This window comes from Rissa tridactyla, chromosome 6 (assembly GCF_028500815.1).
Source record: "Rissa tridactyla isolate bRisTri1 chromosome 6, bRisTri1.patW.cur.20221130, whole genome shotgun sequence".
Classification (NCBI taxonomy): domain Eukaryota; kingdom Metazoa; phylum Chordata; class Aves; order Charadriiformes; family Laridae; genus Rissa; species Rissa tridactyla.
In genome coordinates this window covers 59,956,085-59,974,496 of record NC_071471.1, presented here as the reverse complement: position 1 = coordinate 59,974,496, position 18,412 = coordinate 59,956,085, and the positions used below count along the sequence as shown (strand labels likewise).

The following is an 18,412-nucleotide window of genomic DNA, read 5'->3' as shown; positions in this document are numbered from 1 at the left end:
CTGTTTTGTTTCTAGTTCTTCTAAAAATGTTTGAGAGAAGGATGGAGTGGGGATATGCCCAGTGCAATGCCAGGGCTGTGGCTGGCAAGCAAGAATCCCTGTGATTTCTGACTGCCTGGAGAAATTGTTCAGAATAAGATGCAATGTGAACACAACGTGGAATAGCTATGCCAGAATAATGCCAGGGATGTCAGACTCCCTGAGAATATGCATCCATAGGAATTCAAAATAGTTATTCTGGATATCTCTGCTCAAAAAATGCCCTTTTGTGGCAAGCCCTAAATATTGCTGGTAGATGTTGCCCTTATTGGCTGAACCAGAAATCTCCTGAATTTTGCAGTTCAGCTAGAGGAATCCTCTTTACCTGCTTGTTTTATTTGTATCCACAGCCAAGTTCCAGCAACCACCCACCACCACTTAGCCGCCTGCTTAACCCCTTTCCCTGGTTTAAGGGAATGGCACCTCCTTGTTAATATTCTAATGTGCTTTGGCTCTGGAAGGAAATCCGAAGCTAGTTATGAATTCACATCGTAAAAACGCTACTGTTTCCCTGGCAATGTGTCTTGCAGCCCCACAGAATGCTCTGCACACCTGTAATTAATAACTCTGCCCTCCAGTGATCACCGGAGAATCAGCATTCAACAGGTCTGAGAAGCAGCTGGCTGAAGAGTTGCAGCACAAGTCCACCGAGCCAGGAGTTACGATTCCCCAGGGCCAACCACACACTGTGGTAAATGGAGCTTGTGAGTTCTGTGGCCCAGGACCATCAACAGTCCTGGTTATTTTAGTGCAATTTTGTTACTAAAAACAGAACAAAACAAGACAAAAATAAACCTACCATGCTTTAAAGCTCACTCTGACAAGCTCAGCAATATTTGCTCCATTGAGCTGTTGATTTCCTGGAGCATTTTTTTTTCTTTTCCTCATTTACTGCTTCTGTGTTGCTATGTAACAGAAGGGGTAACATCAATATAAAATCCTTTTTCAGAAGGGCAATTAGCAGATTTCTGATCTATGCCATGGCCACTATTATAGTATTATCTGCCATAGAGTAGGCAGATGCAGAGACAGAGAGAAGCCAGCCCCAGTCACTAGAGATTGTTTTTGGCCTCGTCTTCTAGTAGTAAACCAGTTTTCCCCTAGGCTTTGAAGGGGATTCTTTCTTCAGAGAATCAAATTCTTGTTTTTCTTTATTTCCAGGCTTTCTTAAAGCCCTGATTCCAATGTGCTGGCTTTCATCAGCACTCTAGCAGCCCAGAGTTTTGGCATACAATTATGGCCACACTGGAGTCCAGAAGTGTGCTTCACCCACTTGTAGACAATATTCTTAGAGATGGGCAAAAGCTCCTGAGGTAATCACCACACCGCAGATCACACCTTAAATGTGTGCTTTATGGCTGGGGATTTAACCAGCGCGCTTAGACATGGCTCTCTGTTTATGCTTCATTGGTGTGTATCACTGTCCTGGGAAGTCCTTCACTCCTCAAGCAAGGGGACAGACCATCCCAAGCTTGGCTAATGAGCACGTGAACTTGAACTGAGAGTAAACCTCTCAGCCTTGTCCTCTCCATCTCATCAATATGCAACTGCCTTTCACTTGCAACTGTATTTATAAAAAAAAACAGAGCTGCCTTTTATTAACAATTGTACCCCACCAGCACAATATAGGGTTCGTGCACTGAAAGCCCTGCGTCCTGGACCTGGAAATGGTGTGTGTACCAGCCATTCCCTCCCATGGTTTATTGCTCTATGTCATGTTCCAGGACTCTCTCCCCTTCAACATTCAATTTCTTCTAAAATCAAAACTCCCAAGAGAAACTTCACCCCCCAAAAAACGCTGACTTTTACTTAGATTTAGAAAGCAGCACTCCATTCCAGCTAGAGGCATCTCTATTCTCAGTTTTTATCACCAATTTAAAATAATCCCTGAGAAGAGAGATGAGTTTGTGGTGGTGTACTTTGACATTTTTTCAGCACGTTGAGAATAAATGGCTGAATATGGGGAAGTTACACAAAGGAAACCGAGTCTGTGACATGCCAGAAAATCTCCACTAGCTCTTGGCTTCCGATGCTCTCAGACCTCTGTGAGAGACGAGTACAGTATTAAAATGACTAACACACAGCAGAGCAAATATCTCTGCTGCCCTAGTTTAGTAGGTGATCAGACCTTAAAGAAGTGGGCATTTTTGCTTTCAATACACATATGTTGTTTAAATGTTTTAGACGGCAGAAGCTGACTCAGTAATTGTGGGGAGAGGTCTTAGGCATTTAGAATTTCTCTTTTGGGTCAAGAATACAAGTAACATTTACCTCCTCCTCCCTTATTGTCCAATAAAACTCCTCTTTTAGTCATTAAAAGCTTCCCATAAAGTGTCCTTGTAACACTTAAAGACTTTGCTGGTTTACATCTGTGTCTTTAACCCATAAACTCAGAAGTCACAGTAACTGTCTATTATTCTGTGTCAGGGCCTCCAATCTGGCCCCGTAAAGTTGCTGTGACATTGGGCATTGACTGCCACATCATTTGAAAACTTCAAAGCAGTATTTTAAATGCTGGAAATTTAGAAATAGATCAAATAAAAGAACACGAGAATGACAAGTATAATGTTAACTGTGAAATCTTTCATTTTAATGAAGGTTTTCAAACAAAGTTCAGAGTTCTTTCAGTTTCCCACAGATCCCAAATCATCCGGGTTTGCTGACGTCCATCATTAACAACCCTCTCCAAACCCACTGAGTGAGGGGTACACACCTCTCTCAGAGCAGTTCCTTCAGACTGGAGTTGTTTCAGCTGCTTGCTACCTACTCTCTCAGGTAGACTGTCCTGCCCATAAGCCCGAGTTGAATCACATCAGCATTTAGATGAATGTACTAGCGCAGATGCCTGTAGCAGGTCTCTCCAGTGCAATGAGCCGCTGTACTTGCTACAGCCTGGTCCTCCTCTCTCTAGGCAAGTTTCCCCATGACATTTAAGACTGAAATCAAGTTAACCCTATGTGGTACCTCACTTTTGGGAAAACTCAGAAAAGTCACGAAAAGCTTGTGAATGCAGGTCCAGGCTGCATCCCTGGTCCCCCAGCACAGTGACAGACTTCATTGGACAGACAACACTTGCCAATGCAACAAGCAGCCTTTTCTACAAGCGCAAGAAAAAGATCTCCCCTTACACACTGCCTGCATATGCAACCGTTATATTGGGCAGTTCTTACGGATTTGACATAACACAGCCCTGTACCTCACACCCTTCATGGTAATCAGATGCGTAATTCTCATGTGTGGCTAATACTAAAGTTCTGCAGACCTGAGAAAAATTATTTATTCTACACAGGAATGCATTTCTATTTCCCAACTCTGCACAATGTTGTTTTGCTACTATGCAAATCAGGGTGATGTTTGTGTTGATACAAATTAGCACTTTTCAAGCGTTAAGTCATCCAGAGAGGCAGGCAGGACAGTAAAGCCAGGAGAATAATTCACAGCTAATAATTTATCTAATGACTTTTTACCACTTATAGAATATCCACAAGCAAGGACAGAATCTACTTTATTTCAAGTAGGCAGAAATGTCTGTGCTATACAAAAAGCGAGAGCAACCTCAGAGGATATGATGACCTACAGGCATGCTAAAGTTAATTTGGTCAGGTATTACTAGCAGTCAAGCTGGAAGCACTGGTCTCAGAATGGGTCACTGCTCAGGATTTGCCCATTTCTTGAGCAGGTTTCATCCTCTCTGCTCAACTCTGTGTAATAGTTCTTTGCTTGCAGGTCTAAAAGCTAACTCAGGTCTGTTCCCAAGTGCCACTGGCACAGTATCAGACATGTGTCTTGCTTTTATCTGGATTGTGTTTGTTTGGAAAGAGGATTTCTCAAGGTATTGGTTCAGTGGCTCCAACAAAACATTTGAGCTGTTGTACCCCTTCCAAGTAAAATTCCAGGCACTCTTGCCTTTTTCTGAAATGATGAATTCATTATGGCAACATAAACTAGGTTATTTTTAGCCAGTTTCCTATGCAGTGTGTACATGCATGGGGGGGGGGAGAAGAGAAGAGGGTCTAACCCTTCATCATCTGCCAAGTAACTTTCAAATCCATCAAACAACTTTAACCAAATTTGACATATCTGTAGGGAGCTCAGAAATACTCAGCTCCAATAAATTTTAGGCAAGCAGGCAGGTGGCTAGAGGACAGACTCTCATAATGCTGAGAGAGCACGTGAGATCTTTTAAATGTCCCCAGTGCAGTAAAAGGCAGTCGGTACTCATGTCCTCCTAGACCTGAAGAAATAAACTGTGAGGAAAGAGGGTTGTGTTACTTCTGCTACTCTCAAAATGATCCACACAGCTTTGTAGCAGAGCCATGACAGAAGAGGAAGGAGGCAAACAACCAGGTATTACTATCACATCTATCAGACAAGCCTGGTCCTGAAACAGAAATCTGAACCAGTCCATGCTGTGGATCAATGTTACAGTGTTCTTCAAAAGAAACTTCACTTTCTAGTTATGTTAAATTTAGGACCGTCATCTTGCACTCCTCAGCTGGTAGAAGCAAAATCTCAGGCTGCAGAGGCTTGAGGGATTCTATAGAGCAAAGCTTTTCAGTCATTGCAGAGGTGCTGCCTTTGAATAAAGGCACTGACTTTTTAACTAATTATGAATCTGTCTACCTAAAACCATAGCTTATCCGAAGTGTTAGAGAAAAAAAGTAAAAATCAGCAATTTCTGTCTTGAAGGTGGGTATCTTAGCTTTATTGATCTGCTAGGAGGTGGAAGTGCAGGAGATGCTGAGGTGAAACATTTAAATACAGCCCTCACTGTTCAGGCATTTGAGTGCTTGTGAAATGTCTGACTGTGGCACTGTTTTAAAAATTGTGCACAAGAATGAAGATTAAAACCCCAATGAAGTCCTTAAAATTGTCTTAGGTGCTCTGCGGGAAAAGGAGTCGATTTTAGATGTGAAACAATCTTCAAATCCACGAAGAGACCCACAGCCATTAACAGTCTCAACTCAGCAAAGACTTAATCACGTGTAAGGAGCCAAGATTAAATCTCTGTCTGTATTATGCTGATTTCCACAAGTGCCATGACACTTATAATGCCATTGGAAATCCAATTCGGCACTTTTCTGCAGGCAATCTAACACTCAGAATGCAACACACTGCAATACAGGCCCAGTGGGCAGAGCTAGGCAGAGCTGGGATCAGTAAACCACACTGTCTACAGCCTGACTCATCAGTCACTTCACCTCCCCCAGTGTAGCAAGGCAGAAATTCATTACATTGCTCCTAACCTTCCTTCTTGCTCTCTAGCCCTCTGCTGGGAATCAAACAGCACAGAGGGATTTCCCAAATCCACGGGGAGATAGTACTTAGCTTGCTAATGTGTTCCAGGTCTCATCCCTGCCAGCTTGCAGCAGGCAGGGCAGGGCAGCACTGGATGGTTCTTGTGCCTGTAAGCACAAGTGATGCGTAGCAGCTCTGCCTGGCCTCCCATCAGGGAACAGGCATTCCCACGGGACAGAGGTGTTCTGTGCTGTCAGCACAATATTCCTGCCAGTTCAGTTCACCTTCAGGGTTATCACATCATGTCAGTATTAGGAAGATCCTATATGCAAAGCTAGAGAAAAGCAAGGCTTATCCACATGCAGATTTATACCAGTGGCCCCACACTGACTCTCTCCTGCCAGAGCCACACCTGGCATAGCTTTGGAGGTGAAAAGTTTGATCCAGAGCAGAGATACACCAGCACAACACTGCCAGGCTACAGAAAGCATAAGAAGAGGAACTGAGAGGCACCAAGCTTGTGGGTTTGAAGACATGGGTTAATCAGAGCTGTCTTCCCACAAGGAGAAACATCTGATTAATTACCCTGCCTAAGCTATTACAAGTAAGAGGAGACACACTCTGCTTCCAAGCCTAAACTGGCACGGAAAAGAGCTGTGTGATGAATGTAGAGGAAAAAAAAAAAAACCAGTCACACACTGACTTGTGGATTGGCCCGAAGTGCATTCCAGTTGAGAGCTCCCTTCTGAGGATGATTTGAGTGACAGGAGGAAAGACAGGCACAAAAGCATCATTTGGGGAAAGAGAATGTATGCAGAGAGCTGTGGGAAGGACAGTATCAAGCCATAATGCCCCACTGTTGGTCCTTACTGATTCTTCAGGTGAAGTTGCCAGCTTTTTTCTCCATTCCCCCCGAAACCCTCCTTTGCTGTGCAGCCACATAGGTGACTCATGCAAATGGTTTGCAGCTACAGGAAACACTGTCTGCTCCCTACTCAGCTTGTGGCTGTTCAGTGCCCCTTTTCTTAGCTCCATTTCCCCTGGAGAGATGGCCTTTTTCCATCAGCTTCGCCAAGAGCGGTGGTTCCAAGACACAAACCTGCAGCACGTGCTGTAATTCTCACAGACTGCCTCCTATGCCTCAGAAGATGGCTGGGAACAGTACCTGGTACATCGGTCCCTTAATACAAGTGGCATTCTAATTTCCTTGTGGACTAAAAGCTAAACTTCTTTGCGGAGTCCTCCTGACTCCTGTCTGGAGTTCATACACGTTTCAGGTGTCCCTAGTACATGACATTTGCGACTTTTCAAACTAGTATCTCCAGTTACTACCACTTCCAGCACACAAACCACAGATCCTTTTAACACCTCCATGGACAGACTCTTCTCAACAGTTTCCCCAAGGAAGGACCTTCTATCATAGCCACAGTCCCATTCACCTAAATTCCCACCTAACTTCACAGAATCACAGAATGATAGGGGTTGGAAGGGACCTCTGGAGATCATCTAGCCCAACCCCCCTGCCAGAGCAGGGTCACCCAGAGCAGGTTGCACAGGAACGTGTCCACGCAGGTTTTGAATGTCTCCAGGGACAGAGACTCCACCACCTCTCTGGGCAGCCTGTTCCAGTGCTCTGTCACCCTCAAAGTAAAGAAGTTCCTCCTCATGTTGAGGTGGAACTTATCCAGAACTGAGCAAAGCTTCGCAGCTCTGATAGTCTGGGATCCCCATCCCTCCCTCCATCTTGGCTCCCTTCTACCTTTCTCTTAGCTTCAATATAACGGATCCTAAAATGATAATGAAGAACAAGAGGCTGGACCACATCTTGCATTCTGGTACCAACAACCACCTCAAGGACATCAGTAAAGATATAGGGACATGCTACAAATGGAGGCAGGACAGAATGAGGTCCAATGCCTTGCTAATCGGAAGTATCCATCATGCTCCTAAACTCACTACTTTTACAAGAGAGCCTCTGTCCTTTTTTGTCTGACACTAAACTTTATTTTTTCTTTAACCTGTGCTGAGAGCAGTTATATTTGGTGGCACAACAACAGGGAACACAAAAAAAAAAAATTCACCATTGTTTTTGAAATCAATAGCAGCAACAACAACAATTTTCAAGGGCAAAATATGGAGTAGAAGATGAGAAAGTACAGTACTTGCTGTACAATGTGATCCATAAAAGATTTTAAGGACAGCTCTGACCGAAGGGAAGAACTGTTCATCTGCTTGATCCTTTTATTATTAACGTCCATCTTTTTCCTCTATTGACCAAAACTAAAGATACATTGTTTTCTTTTCATGGCCTCTTTAAACTAATACGATGTATCCTTTACACCCATCCACCGTGAAAGGAGAGCTCGTCTATTATGTGTAACTTTTCCTTTCCTTTGAAAACTGAAGTGTTGCATATTCATTACCACATCAAGAACACTTTGCCTGAGGCCTCCATTTCGTGGTGTGCCGTAATGAGTTCAGGACCCCAGCTGCCTGCCTGGGGATTTAGAACACTGATATTTAATACTAAATTATACGCCAGAATATTTCATTTTACTTTTTTTTGCTGAAGTAGCATATTGATAATGGTACACTCTACGGCCACTAAATGAAGATGGGGAAAGCACATCTTTGTTTGGACAACGCAGTCTCTGGATTACCATGGTCTATCCCTAGCCGGTTCAGTTTTTGGATGCCAGTCTCTGCTCTTAACCCATTATTGTATCTCCCTAATGTCACATCTCCCGCTAGTGTCCAATGATACACTGGAGCAAACTGCAATGTATTCCTACCATGCTTATAGAAGCCAACTTAGAGCCTACTATACTAACAGCTTTAACAAGCCCTACACAGCAGCTAATAAAACCAAAATGTTCTGCAGTTAATCCTTGGAAGTTTGCCACTGAGATCCTCCCAACACCACTTCAGGGACAGTGGTTTCATCAAGCTCAAACCCTGCTTTCATCTAATGAAACAGCCTAGATCCATGTTCTGACAACATACCTCACAGCTTTATGCTTCCTCTGGGTTCTCTAATGATAATCTACAAAACAGGCACAGCATCAGAACTGGACTGGGAAATTTTTTAAAGAACACCAATGTTCTGGAAGAAACAGCAGAGTAATTAGTAATTCTCTAAGTAGTGCCAGATGTGTTTAAAAGCCACAAAGATAAACAGGAGGAGAAAAACCTGCATAGTTTGAATTAAAACTAGTAAGAGCATAAACAATCCCCCCAACAGCCACAAGCTGACAGACCAAGTTCCTGCTAATTCTTTTTCCTCATCAAATCTGTCTTTCATATCTGCTTTCCTACTTGAAAGTACACAAGCACACACATCCTCAGAGTTAGTGTGCTGGGGTAGAACATATCAAAGGTAAAAAAAAGATTAGTGCAGTTTTCCTCCATTAAAGCTCCAAGGACTCAGTGCCTCAATTAACAGGAAAACCAGGAACCACCACCTTCTGCTGTGATACCTTACCTCATTGCAACGTGAGACTGATGGGAATAGTCTTGTGTATCTCATGACAACTGCCTTAGCACCACAGGAACCACAGTCCTGTCCCTGAACGTACTGCTTTGCCTTATGTCTTTCTGCTTGTTCATCTCCTGGAACTATGGCCAGTTTGGGTTGTTAGTGGTCTGTCAGAGAAAAACATACAGAGCTGAGCAGCATCAGAATGGGCCATAGTTCTTTTAGTCCCCTGTGTGGAAAGAAAAAAGAAAAAAATATGAGAGAGAGAAGAACTCTTTCCAGTGACTACTTTTGATTCAAATGATCTTGTCCCCACTCTGCTATATTAGCATACAGGATAGTTTCAAAAGATGTTCAACTGCAAAGCTCCGTTCCAGCAGGCAAATGGCAAGATCAGAACATATTAATTCCTTCACCAGCAGCAAGACCCACCAGTATGTAATGCTCTGACTGTACTCCTCCTACTTCAGTTTCTTATTTTGTTTACATCTTGACATATATAGCAATACTTCAAGTTCTGGAACAGAACAGAAAACAAACATCCTTCTGCTCAGGATATGGCTTCTGTCAGCTTTACTCCCTACTCCAGCCTTTAGGATAATTGAGGCTAGGACCTAGAATAAACACAACCCTACTTCAAAAGGGCAGAGAAGGATTACAACCACACACTTCACTAGCAAATCTACTCCAAATTGGAAGCCATTACTAGATGGTTCCTGCAAATGGAACTTCAGCAGGGATAAGTGGGTAGGATGTCAACTTCAATGATGTCTAACGAGAAGTACAGTTTGTACTAGATAACTGGACCTTAACTTCAGAAACCATACTACTTCGTTAGTCTTTACAGTGCCTTGCTCCTCTCTGCGCAACCAGTCCAGTGACTAACAGCTGCCTGGAAACAAGAAGGAAAAAAAAAACAACCCGCGTTTAAAGACAACATCGTTTGCATTTTATTTATTTCCAAGACATCAACATTACAACTTTTAAATCAAGTAACAGGGTCACTTCAAGGACTTCCCACCAGTAATGCTTGCAAAGAGGGCAGAAATAATAGTACATCACCTCTGAGTAAAGCAAACATTTTCCTTCACATGATACACATGCCCAGCAATGACTTCCATCTCCTGCCTGAAGCCAGCGCATCCTCCTCCTGACAGGAAGGAGTGGAGTTCAAAGAAGGTTTCTCAGCCTTTTCAGCATAGATTTATTCCCCATTATGAAATGCAACCAGAGAAGAGCCCATGCCAAGTTACACTAGATGCCCACAGCTCACACTGAAAAGCAGCACTGACACTTTAGCAAGCATGTGACTACTGGCACCTCAGAGCCCATAATCACATGCCTCGGGGCTGTTCTTCAAGTAGAGCTGGAGGTAATCTTTGAATGTCTGCGGGTCAGTCATTGTAGCCTTGACAGCAGGGTCCTCCTTCATGGCCTCCATCCAGTGTTGGAGCTTTGGGGTATGACTCAAAGAGCTATGAGAAAAGGAAAGAGACTAAGTAATGGGAAACTTGGAGGGCATCAAGGAAGAAAAACAGCTTGAGCAGTTCTATTTTACTTCTTGTTTTGCTTTCTCCCTCCCTGTACAGTGTTCAGCTCAGAGCAGGCGATGAAAATACGTATCAGATCATAGAAGACACACTAGCGTCTGGAAAGTGAAAGAATTCCTACAGAGCTTGCGCATTCTGCAAAGCTGAGCAAAACCACAAGTAAGCACTTATTGTGCAAGATATCAGCGTGTTTTTGCTTACGTTATGCCCACTGTTGTTATTTATTTGCTCTGAGTAGAGGGCAGAGGCTTGTGCACCACTGCCTCCTTCTGGACTGCTTTGCTAATGGTGATTCTTGAAACAAATACTGTGTGCAATGGTTGAGTCCTCCACAACTCATGAGCCTCTTCTCTCCTCTCTCTTGCATAGGCCACCATACCTGCATCCCCTTCAAATAAAGACCATTTTCATCTATGATGTTAGGGATGGAGAGAAAGTCCTGTATTTTGACCACTTCTTCCAGATCTGTCAAAATTATTTAGTAGTAAATCAGACTTAGCGAGAGAAAGTCTGTTTACAAAACATCCCTGAACAACTCATCTCTCTTGAGAAGATCCTTGCCCCAAACTGGAACACAATACAAGCTTTCTTCAGCAGCACCCAAGAGTGGCCCATTGCTGCAGAGTGTATGCAAAGAATATTTATGCTGAGGCACTTCAGTACGCACTAGAAGCCAAGCGAGGTACTCACTCTTTCAGCTGTAATGGCTCCAGACGTTCAAACCAGGGCCAGATCATGTAGTCAAACATGGAGATTGAGTCCCCACCATAAAACACAGTGTTGCGTTTGGACAGAATCTGTGAGGGGCGAGAGATGACAATTGCCCTCCAAAGGAAATTAATGCAGCAGGACACTACAGTAACAAAACATTCCCACCTCGTAGTGGAATGCAGGCTTACCAAAGGTATCAGACAGCAAACAATGCAGATACTCAGTGTACAGGAGAAATGTGCTGTATCTGAGGAGTCCAAGCTAGTCAATAAAGTAGCTGTACTATCAAGCTTAACTATTTCATACACTGCCAGTCCAGCTCTTCTCCAGCAGTCCAAAAACTGTCATAAAATGTGACTCACTAGTGAACTGCAGCTTGTGCACAAACAAAAAGGAATTTAACACTCAGAATCTGTCAGTTTATTATTTCTTACTTGTCAAAAAGCATTAATGGCACAGACTAATCAAACCTAACAATGCATATGCATTTCTTGGACAATAAATCCAGTTAAATTTAACATCCAGGTAAACTATAACACTGTTTTAGCATAGACTCTTTTCTCATGGCACTTGAGCCAAATGGTGTAAGGAAAGCATTTCTAACATATGTAATGTTAGAAATGCTTTCCTTACACCTACATCTAGAACTGGATTCGATTCCGGGTGCAAACGGAACAGGAAGCAAGAGTAACATCCACATACTCCAGAAAGAGATGCCCACAGCTCAGCACAGAAAGCAGGACCACAAAGGCAGCAAGTTCTCATGTTAACATTTATGTTTCTGATACATTTCAAGAGCCATGGTCATCCAAGTTTAACATGCTTTGGCATTTGAAATATGGGACTTTGCCTTCAAATTTGGACACACAACAAATCTGGACAACACGTCTATGGCATTTACTCCCTGTCCCCTAACCCCCATGTTCCAGTAGACATTTCAAAGCAGTTCTTCAGGAAGCATCAAGCTGTTTGAATTACCAGGTGTCTGGCAGACTGTAACCTGGCAGTTGCAGAGTCCCAGAGATGGGAACACAGCTCCCTCTGTTGGGTAACAGCAAGCTAAATACAACAGTGCTTCAAAAGACTTTCCTTCTTGAATATCTCCTGCAATAGGCTGAGTGAGGGTTGCATGGCTCTGTTCCTTCTTCCTACCCTCAGCTGACCTTCAGCTGCTCCTGCAAAATCATAGAATCTGTTGGGTTGGAAAGGACCTTTAAAGGTCATCTAGTCCAACCCCCCTGCAGTAAGCAGGGACTTCTTCAAATAGATCAGGTTGCTCAGAGCCTCATCAAGCCTGGCCATGAATGTCTCCAGGAATGGGGCCTCCACCACCTCTCTGGGCAGCCTGTTCCAGTGTCTCACCACCCTCACTGTAAAGAACTTCTTCCTAAATCCTTTGGGGTATAGTAAAATAGAGACACTGAAGGATCAGCAAGTATTTCACAGCATTAATAAAGCAGGAGGAAGGTTAGTACTTCCTTAATGTTTAATAGATTTGTGTTTCAGGGAAGTGAAACACACGTGGCTTCCCCCAAGAGCTCATTTATAATCTGCACTAGTCCAGCATCAGCCTGACCAGACAGACAAGACTACTCTGAAAACAACTGGGCAAGTCAAGCTGACAGGGAAGCAGAATGCACAGAACTCTTAGGAGAACTAGGAATATACTAGAAAGCTATTGGTAGCTTTGCACCAGAAGAGAAACACTACAGAGGAATGCTTTTTGATCGAGCCAGACAAGCATTAGTTGTGGCTGCTAATAACACAGAAGGAATGGGTTCATGGTAAAGGCAAGTCTGACAGCTGTTCAGAACAGCCAAGAACCACTACTGACACTACATCAGGATTGTGAAGTTGCTAATACAGCATCAAAGCCACCTGACACTTCCTGGACCTCTGCTGAAGTTGCATTACACCACTGCAGCACATGGCCCACGGCTGGATTTCTGCAAGGGACAGATTACATTAGAATCATAGAATGGTTAGAGTTGGAAGAGACCTTAAAGATCATCTAGTTCCAACCCCCCTGCCATGGGCAGGGACACCTCCCGCTATATCAGGTTGCTCAAAGCCCCATGCAGCCTGGTCTTGAACGCTTCCAGGGATGGAGCATCCACAACTTCCCTGAGCAACCTGTTCCAGTGTCTCACCACCCTCAGAATAAAGAATGTCTTCCTAATATCCAATCTAGATCTACCCTCTTTCAGTTTAAAACTGTTACCCATCATCCTATCACTACTGTCCCTTTGAACAAAGATGTTATTTCATCACCAGTGTATCTGCACTGATTTCAGCAGAGCTACAGCACAGATGCTTTTTAGCAGCTCAGACTCCTTAACCCTTGCTCTTAGAACACACTGCAAGGTCTCCTTACATTTCAAGCACAAAAAATATTTCTAAGATAACAGCAATCATCTAGAATTCAAAAAGTCCGTAAGTCCACACAGTCTTCATCATACAGATGAAGTTTAGTTTAGCTACTTTGAATTTACTCCAATGGTGCTGTTGTGCATCCTAGGCTGGGGGGAGTAAATTGAACGATTGTTCATTGCTATTACTACCAACTAAATGAGAAGAGATCTAGTTCCAAAGGCCAAAGCATAAAAGAAAAAAAGTGATCATAGAATGACTGGCAACCTGGTTGTTATCATGAAATACTCTTACCTCTTCAAGTTTGCCAAACTTTTCAGCAATCTCTGCTTTCAGTGCCGTGGTGTCCTGTCCATCTTTGACTGCCACAAAATACTTGAAAACTATGGGTGTTATCTATACAAAGGAAAGGATAAAGTTTTAATGTTCCTATTACAATAATACAACTCTCTCAGAACTTAAGATGTTGAGATACTAGATGCAAGTTAAAGCTTAAAGACTTAACTTGAAAGAGTTAAATAAAGTCCATTAATATACATCTTTCATACTTCATAATAGGTAATAAAAGGCTTAAAGGAAGAATGAATGCAAATACTAATGAATTTTAGTCTTGTAATAAAAGGAGAATAATGAAAAGAAGGGCATGGTTCCCATTTGCACACACTACCAAAAAAGTAGCAAGGTGCAGAGTGGTACTCCTTGCCCAGTTACACATTCCTGAAATCCAAATGCACTTTAATTATCAACATTTAAAGTACTTTAAGAAAGAGACATGCAGCCCAGGATACTCAGGCTTCTATGAACCTGTGCATTTTCTAATTTGGTAATTGCCAGAGGAATAAATTAGCATACAGTACCAGGAAGCTGCCCCGTGGCCAAGTCTAGCCACATTATATTCTTAAAAGCTCATAGACAAACATTTTTTCTAAGATCTTGTCATTCATACAGCCAACGTTCAGTGCACGTTTCTTTTCTTGTAACATGCTTCCCCTCAGCCCTCTTCCCATCATGCCTATTCAAGAAAGGCTTGTAAACTGAGAGCAGGCCTGCAGGGTCAGGCTGAGAGTTCAGGCTGTTCAGCCTGGAGAAGAGAAGGCCCCAGGGAGAGCTTATTGTGGCCTTTCAGTACTTAAAGGGGCCCTATAAGAAAAATGGAGACAAACTTTAGCAGGGCCTGTTGTGACAGGACAAGCGATTATGGTTTTAAACTAAAAGAGGGTATAAGGAACAATTTTCTTTTTACAATGAGAGTGGTGAAACACTGGCACAAGTTGCCCAGAGAGGTAATAGATGCCCCATCCCTGGGAACATTCAAGGCAGGCTGGACAGGGCTCCAAGCAACCTGATCTAGTTGAAGATGTCCCTGCTTATTGCAGGGGGACTTGGATTAGACGATCCTTGGAGGGCCCTTCCAACCCAAACTATTCTATGATTCTATAAATATATCCTCCCTATCCCCGCTCTTTGCATCTTGCACTGCTTTCTCTCCTCTGCTGCCTCATATCCAAGTTCACTTCTTTCACTTCCTAGAACCATGAAAGTACATACTTGTATTATCTATGCTTAGGGTGCAGAGAGGTTACTTCCAGTCACCTCCAATCCCTACGGAGAGCCAAAACCAGTCTTATACGTGCCCCATGTCTACAGCTACCCGCCATTTCTTTTCCATGGTTGTAGGTGTTCTCAGTCAGTCAGGCACTCTTCACATTCTGCATTCATACACTACTTCCTACAGAAAGACTCAGATCAAAAGACAGCAATTGTTACTGCCTAGGTCTCAAGCATTCAGCTAGTTTGGTCTACTAACCTTTCCAATGCCCAAAATCCTGCCTCAGTCATATACACTGTCACTAGCTTGGCTGTCTGCCTTCATCTATCCTGACACATAAATGCTGGGAGCAATTCAGACACACAGTGGTTTGCACGTGCTCACAGCAAGAGACCCCAAATAACTCCTTCAGTTATTTAAAATGCTTCTACTAGACACAAGTCCTCTGTCAAAGGACAAAAGCAGCACTGGCAACAGAGATGCAGGTTTTGGCGCTATAGTAAAGTAAGAAACACAATCCCACCCTGATCATGCAGTACCTTTGAGAATTGTTCCAAGAGCATCTTCTGAAAGGCTCGCTCATATGGGTCTGAAGGCATCAACTTCTTCCCCGGAAATGCTTCATCCAAATATTCGCAAGTAATTGGGGACTCATAGATCAGCTGGCCCTTGCTGGTCTCCAGCACAGGAACAAGCCCAAAGGGGTTCTTCTCAAAGAACCAGTCAGGTTTGTTCTTCAGATTGATGTTGATTACTTCATGGCTAAAACAGCAAAAGAAACAAGACGCAAGTAGGCTCAGTTCTGCTACCGTCCACTCCATACCATGGTGAAATACAGTCATAACACCTCAATAGCTACAGTACTTGAGAGGCTGAATCCTCGTTCTCCTGCGGAGCTAAGCATTTGACATATAGAAATACTGCCAGGGAACACTTCCCTTTGCTGGAGAAAATCAGCACTGACTTACAATGAGTTGTTTGTTAACTAATAGAAAACACATGAATAGTCTGCAAGCACATAGAGGCAAGCCCTTACAGTCATCCTAAAAGCGAAGGTCAAGCTTAGAATGCAGCACACTTATCACATACAGGTTCAGGGATATTCTAAGAAAGAAGCACTTGATTGCAAATAAGTTACACTCCAATTAAGAAATGCAGCTGAACTTTAATCTGACCTTACACCACAGAGCAAATCAGGACAGCATCCTACCTACTATATGAGGCCACAGGTGGGGAAGATAAGAACAGGTGTGCAGGGTAAAGGCAAAATAGATTTTGATAAAAAAGATACATGGGAAACATGCCTATCTTATACTAACATGTTAAATGCTGTGTTATATGTCTGACCCTAGCAAATTCCTTGTAAGCCCAAAGATCTGCTGAACCTTCAAAACAACTGAAAGGTTACCAGAAGGCACCTACTGTGGCTAGGTAGCAATAAACCCCCTCCAAAATCACTACACTAAAACAAACCTCCCAGCTCAAAAAATCAGACTGAAGACACTAAGTAAAAACAAAATTAAACTGACCTGGAAGTTTTAATGCACCTACTCTTTGGAAAAAAAGAGACAAGAAAATAATAAAAACAAAGACAGTTCTTATCTCACTATCAAAAGAACTGAGTGGTAAGCATTCGCTATGCTAATATGGACTCCCAGCCCAGTGCTGGTTAACAAACAGTTGGCAGGCCTGGGACTTGGTGGGAACCCGCAGGTGGAAAACCCTCTTACTTTGAAGCTGTAAACTGAGGGAAGCATTAGTCCCCATTTAAAAACACTGAAATGACACGGCTATCTTGAAAGAGAAACAAACACAACTACTGAATGCCATTAACTTACTACAGCACGGGAATGAGAGGACATTGTAGGAACACAGAACATTTCCTCTTTTAAAAAAAAAGTCACTCACTCACTACTGTGTTTTGCTAAGCTGTAATATAACAGAAACACTTAATATTTGTATCTCCCAGAATTATCTCTGCAGCTTACATCAAAATCAAACAACATACATTAAGGCTCTACTCACATTTACCCAGGACAAGCTCAAATGCTATTATTGCAAACATTCAGGACGACAGGGGCGAGACAAAAAAACAAACAAACAAAAAAAAAACCCCATCAGCTTGGGGTTTTTCCCTACGAATTTACTTTGGGCCTTTACGTAATTGATTTCATACACAGCCTACTTATTTCCCACATCAGCAAGACACTGCCCCCCAAAAAGAGTCCTAAAAGTTCAAGCTTTATAGCAAAAATCACCCACAGAAACCCCTTTTCATTCAGTTTTTTCAGGGCTGTTTAAATAATAGCCGTTTAGGACGTCCAGGTAAGCAGGGAAGCTCGAATCGCCCCCTGCCAGCCCTGACGGCCCGCCGCGGGGTGCAGCGGGCGGCCGGCGGGGAGCAGCCACCCGGGCCCGGAACCGCCACACCGGCCCGCCGGGACCGCCTCACCTGATGCCCTTGGCGCGGAGGACGAGACGAGTCCTTTGGGCGAAGGGGCAGAACCTCATGCTGTAAAGCCGGATCACCCCCTCGGGCACCGGCCCCGGGGCTGCGCTGCCTGAGGAGAGAGAAGAGAACCGCCACGATCGTTACAGCCGTTACTCGCCTCACGCACAGCCCTGCACCCACTCCACAGCCAGAGGCCCCGGCTTGCCGAGGCCGCCGCTTACCCTTGCCCAGGCTGCGAGAGTGATCGCCCGCCATGGCGTTGTGTTGCGTTCTGCTGTGCCGGGCCGCGCCCCACCGCCGGCCCCGTCCGCGGGGGACGGCCCTGAGGAGGGCGGGAACTACAGTCCCCTCAGCGGGGCGCCGGTCGCCGCCGCTGGGTGCGCGGGCAGGCAGCTGGGGGTCAGGGCCTGTGAGCCAGCCCGCCTCCCTCCCCCGGGGGCTGCCGGCGCCCTGCCTCGGGTGGCTGGCACCCACGGAGCGGGGAAAGCTGGGTTTGGATGGGAGGATCGTCGCGTACCCCGATGGTCCCTCCTAGAGGAGACCCTCCTCTCCACCGGGGGTGCTGACTGGGACAGGCACTGCTGAGCTGGTCTTGCAGCATAACCCACCCCAGCTGGCACTTTCTTTTAAACGGGAAACCTGTGACAAAACACCCCATATGCTTGGGTTTTTTGAAGCGGTGCCTCCAGCAGCTGATGAAGCACCAGGCCTGCATCCACCTCCTCCACAGACAGGGCTACCTGGGCCAGGCCTTTCCCGCTACAGCAGCAATGTCTGCCCTTCAAAATCTCGTCCAGTCCCATCTTGAGGAGAACAAGGAGGGTTTCTCTCTCCTGCAGCTGTTCTGCTTCATGATGAAAACCCAAGAGGAGGCAACGGATAACAGACCTGTGGGAGCACCAGGATGTGCACAGAGCAAAAGGGAGAACCGAAGAACAGACTGAAGTCCTCTCTGTCCCTTTTGCTTCCTCTTCAGTCGAGGTGAGGGCACCAGGGCCTTCCTTGTACCAGCTTTTCATGGTGTATAA

At 44.3% G+C, this 18,412-nt stretch overlaps 1 protein-coding gene across 1 annotated transcript; it reads right to left on the bottom strand.

Moving 5' to 3' along the window:
- Positions 1–9,678: 9,678 nt before the first annotated feature.
- Positions 9,679–17,759, bottom strand: LOC128911593 (glutathione S-transferase omega-1-like). Its single transcript, XM_054206745.1, has 6 exons — positions 17,606–17,759; positions 17,385–17,493; positions 15,472–15,694; positions 13,678–13,779; positions 10,993–11,099; positions 9,679–10,227 (listed from the first exon to the last, which is right to left on the bottom strand). The coding sequence occupies exons 1-6, from the start codon at positions 17,637–17,639 to the stop codon at positions 10,074–10,076; spliced, it is 729 nt and encodes a 242-aa protein (XP_054062720.1). The 5' UTR covers positions 17,640–17,759; the 3' UTR covers positions 9,679–10,073.
- Positions 17,760–18,412: the final 653 nt, after the last annotated feature.

Bases quoted from the DNA above. Each gene is read 5' to 3' on its own strand.
- LOC128911593 (XM_054206745.1), bottom strand. From the start codon at position 17,639: ATGGCGGGCGATCACTCTCGCAGCCTGGGCAAGG. The intron at 15,695-17,384 runs GTGAGGCGGTCC...TTGCTGTTTTAG, and splicing joins CTCCGCGCCAAGGGCATCAG to CCATGAAGTAATCAACATCA. The intron at 13,780-15,471 runs GTACTGCATGAT...TCCTTTGTATAG, and splicing joins TCTTGGAACAATTCTCAAAG to ATAACACCCATAGTTTTCAA.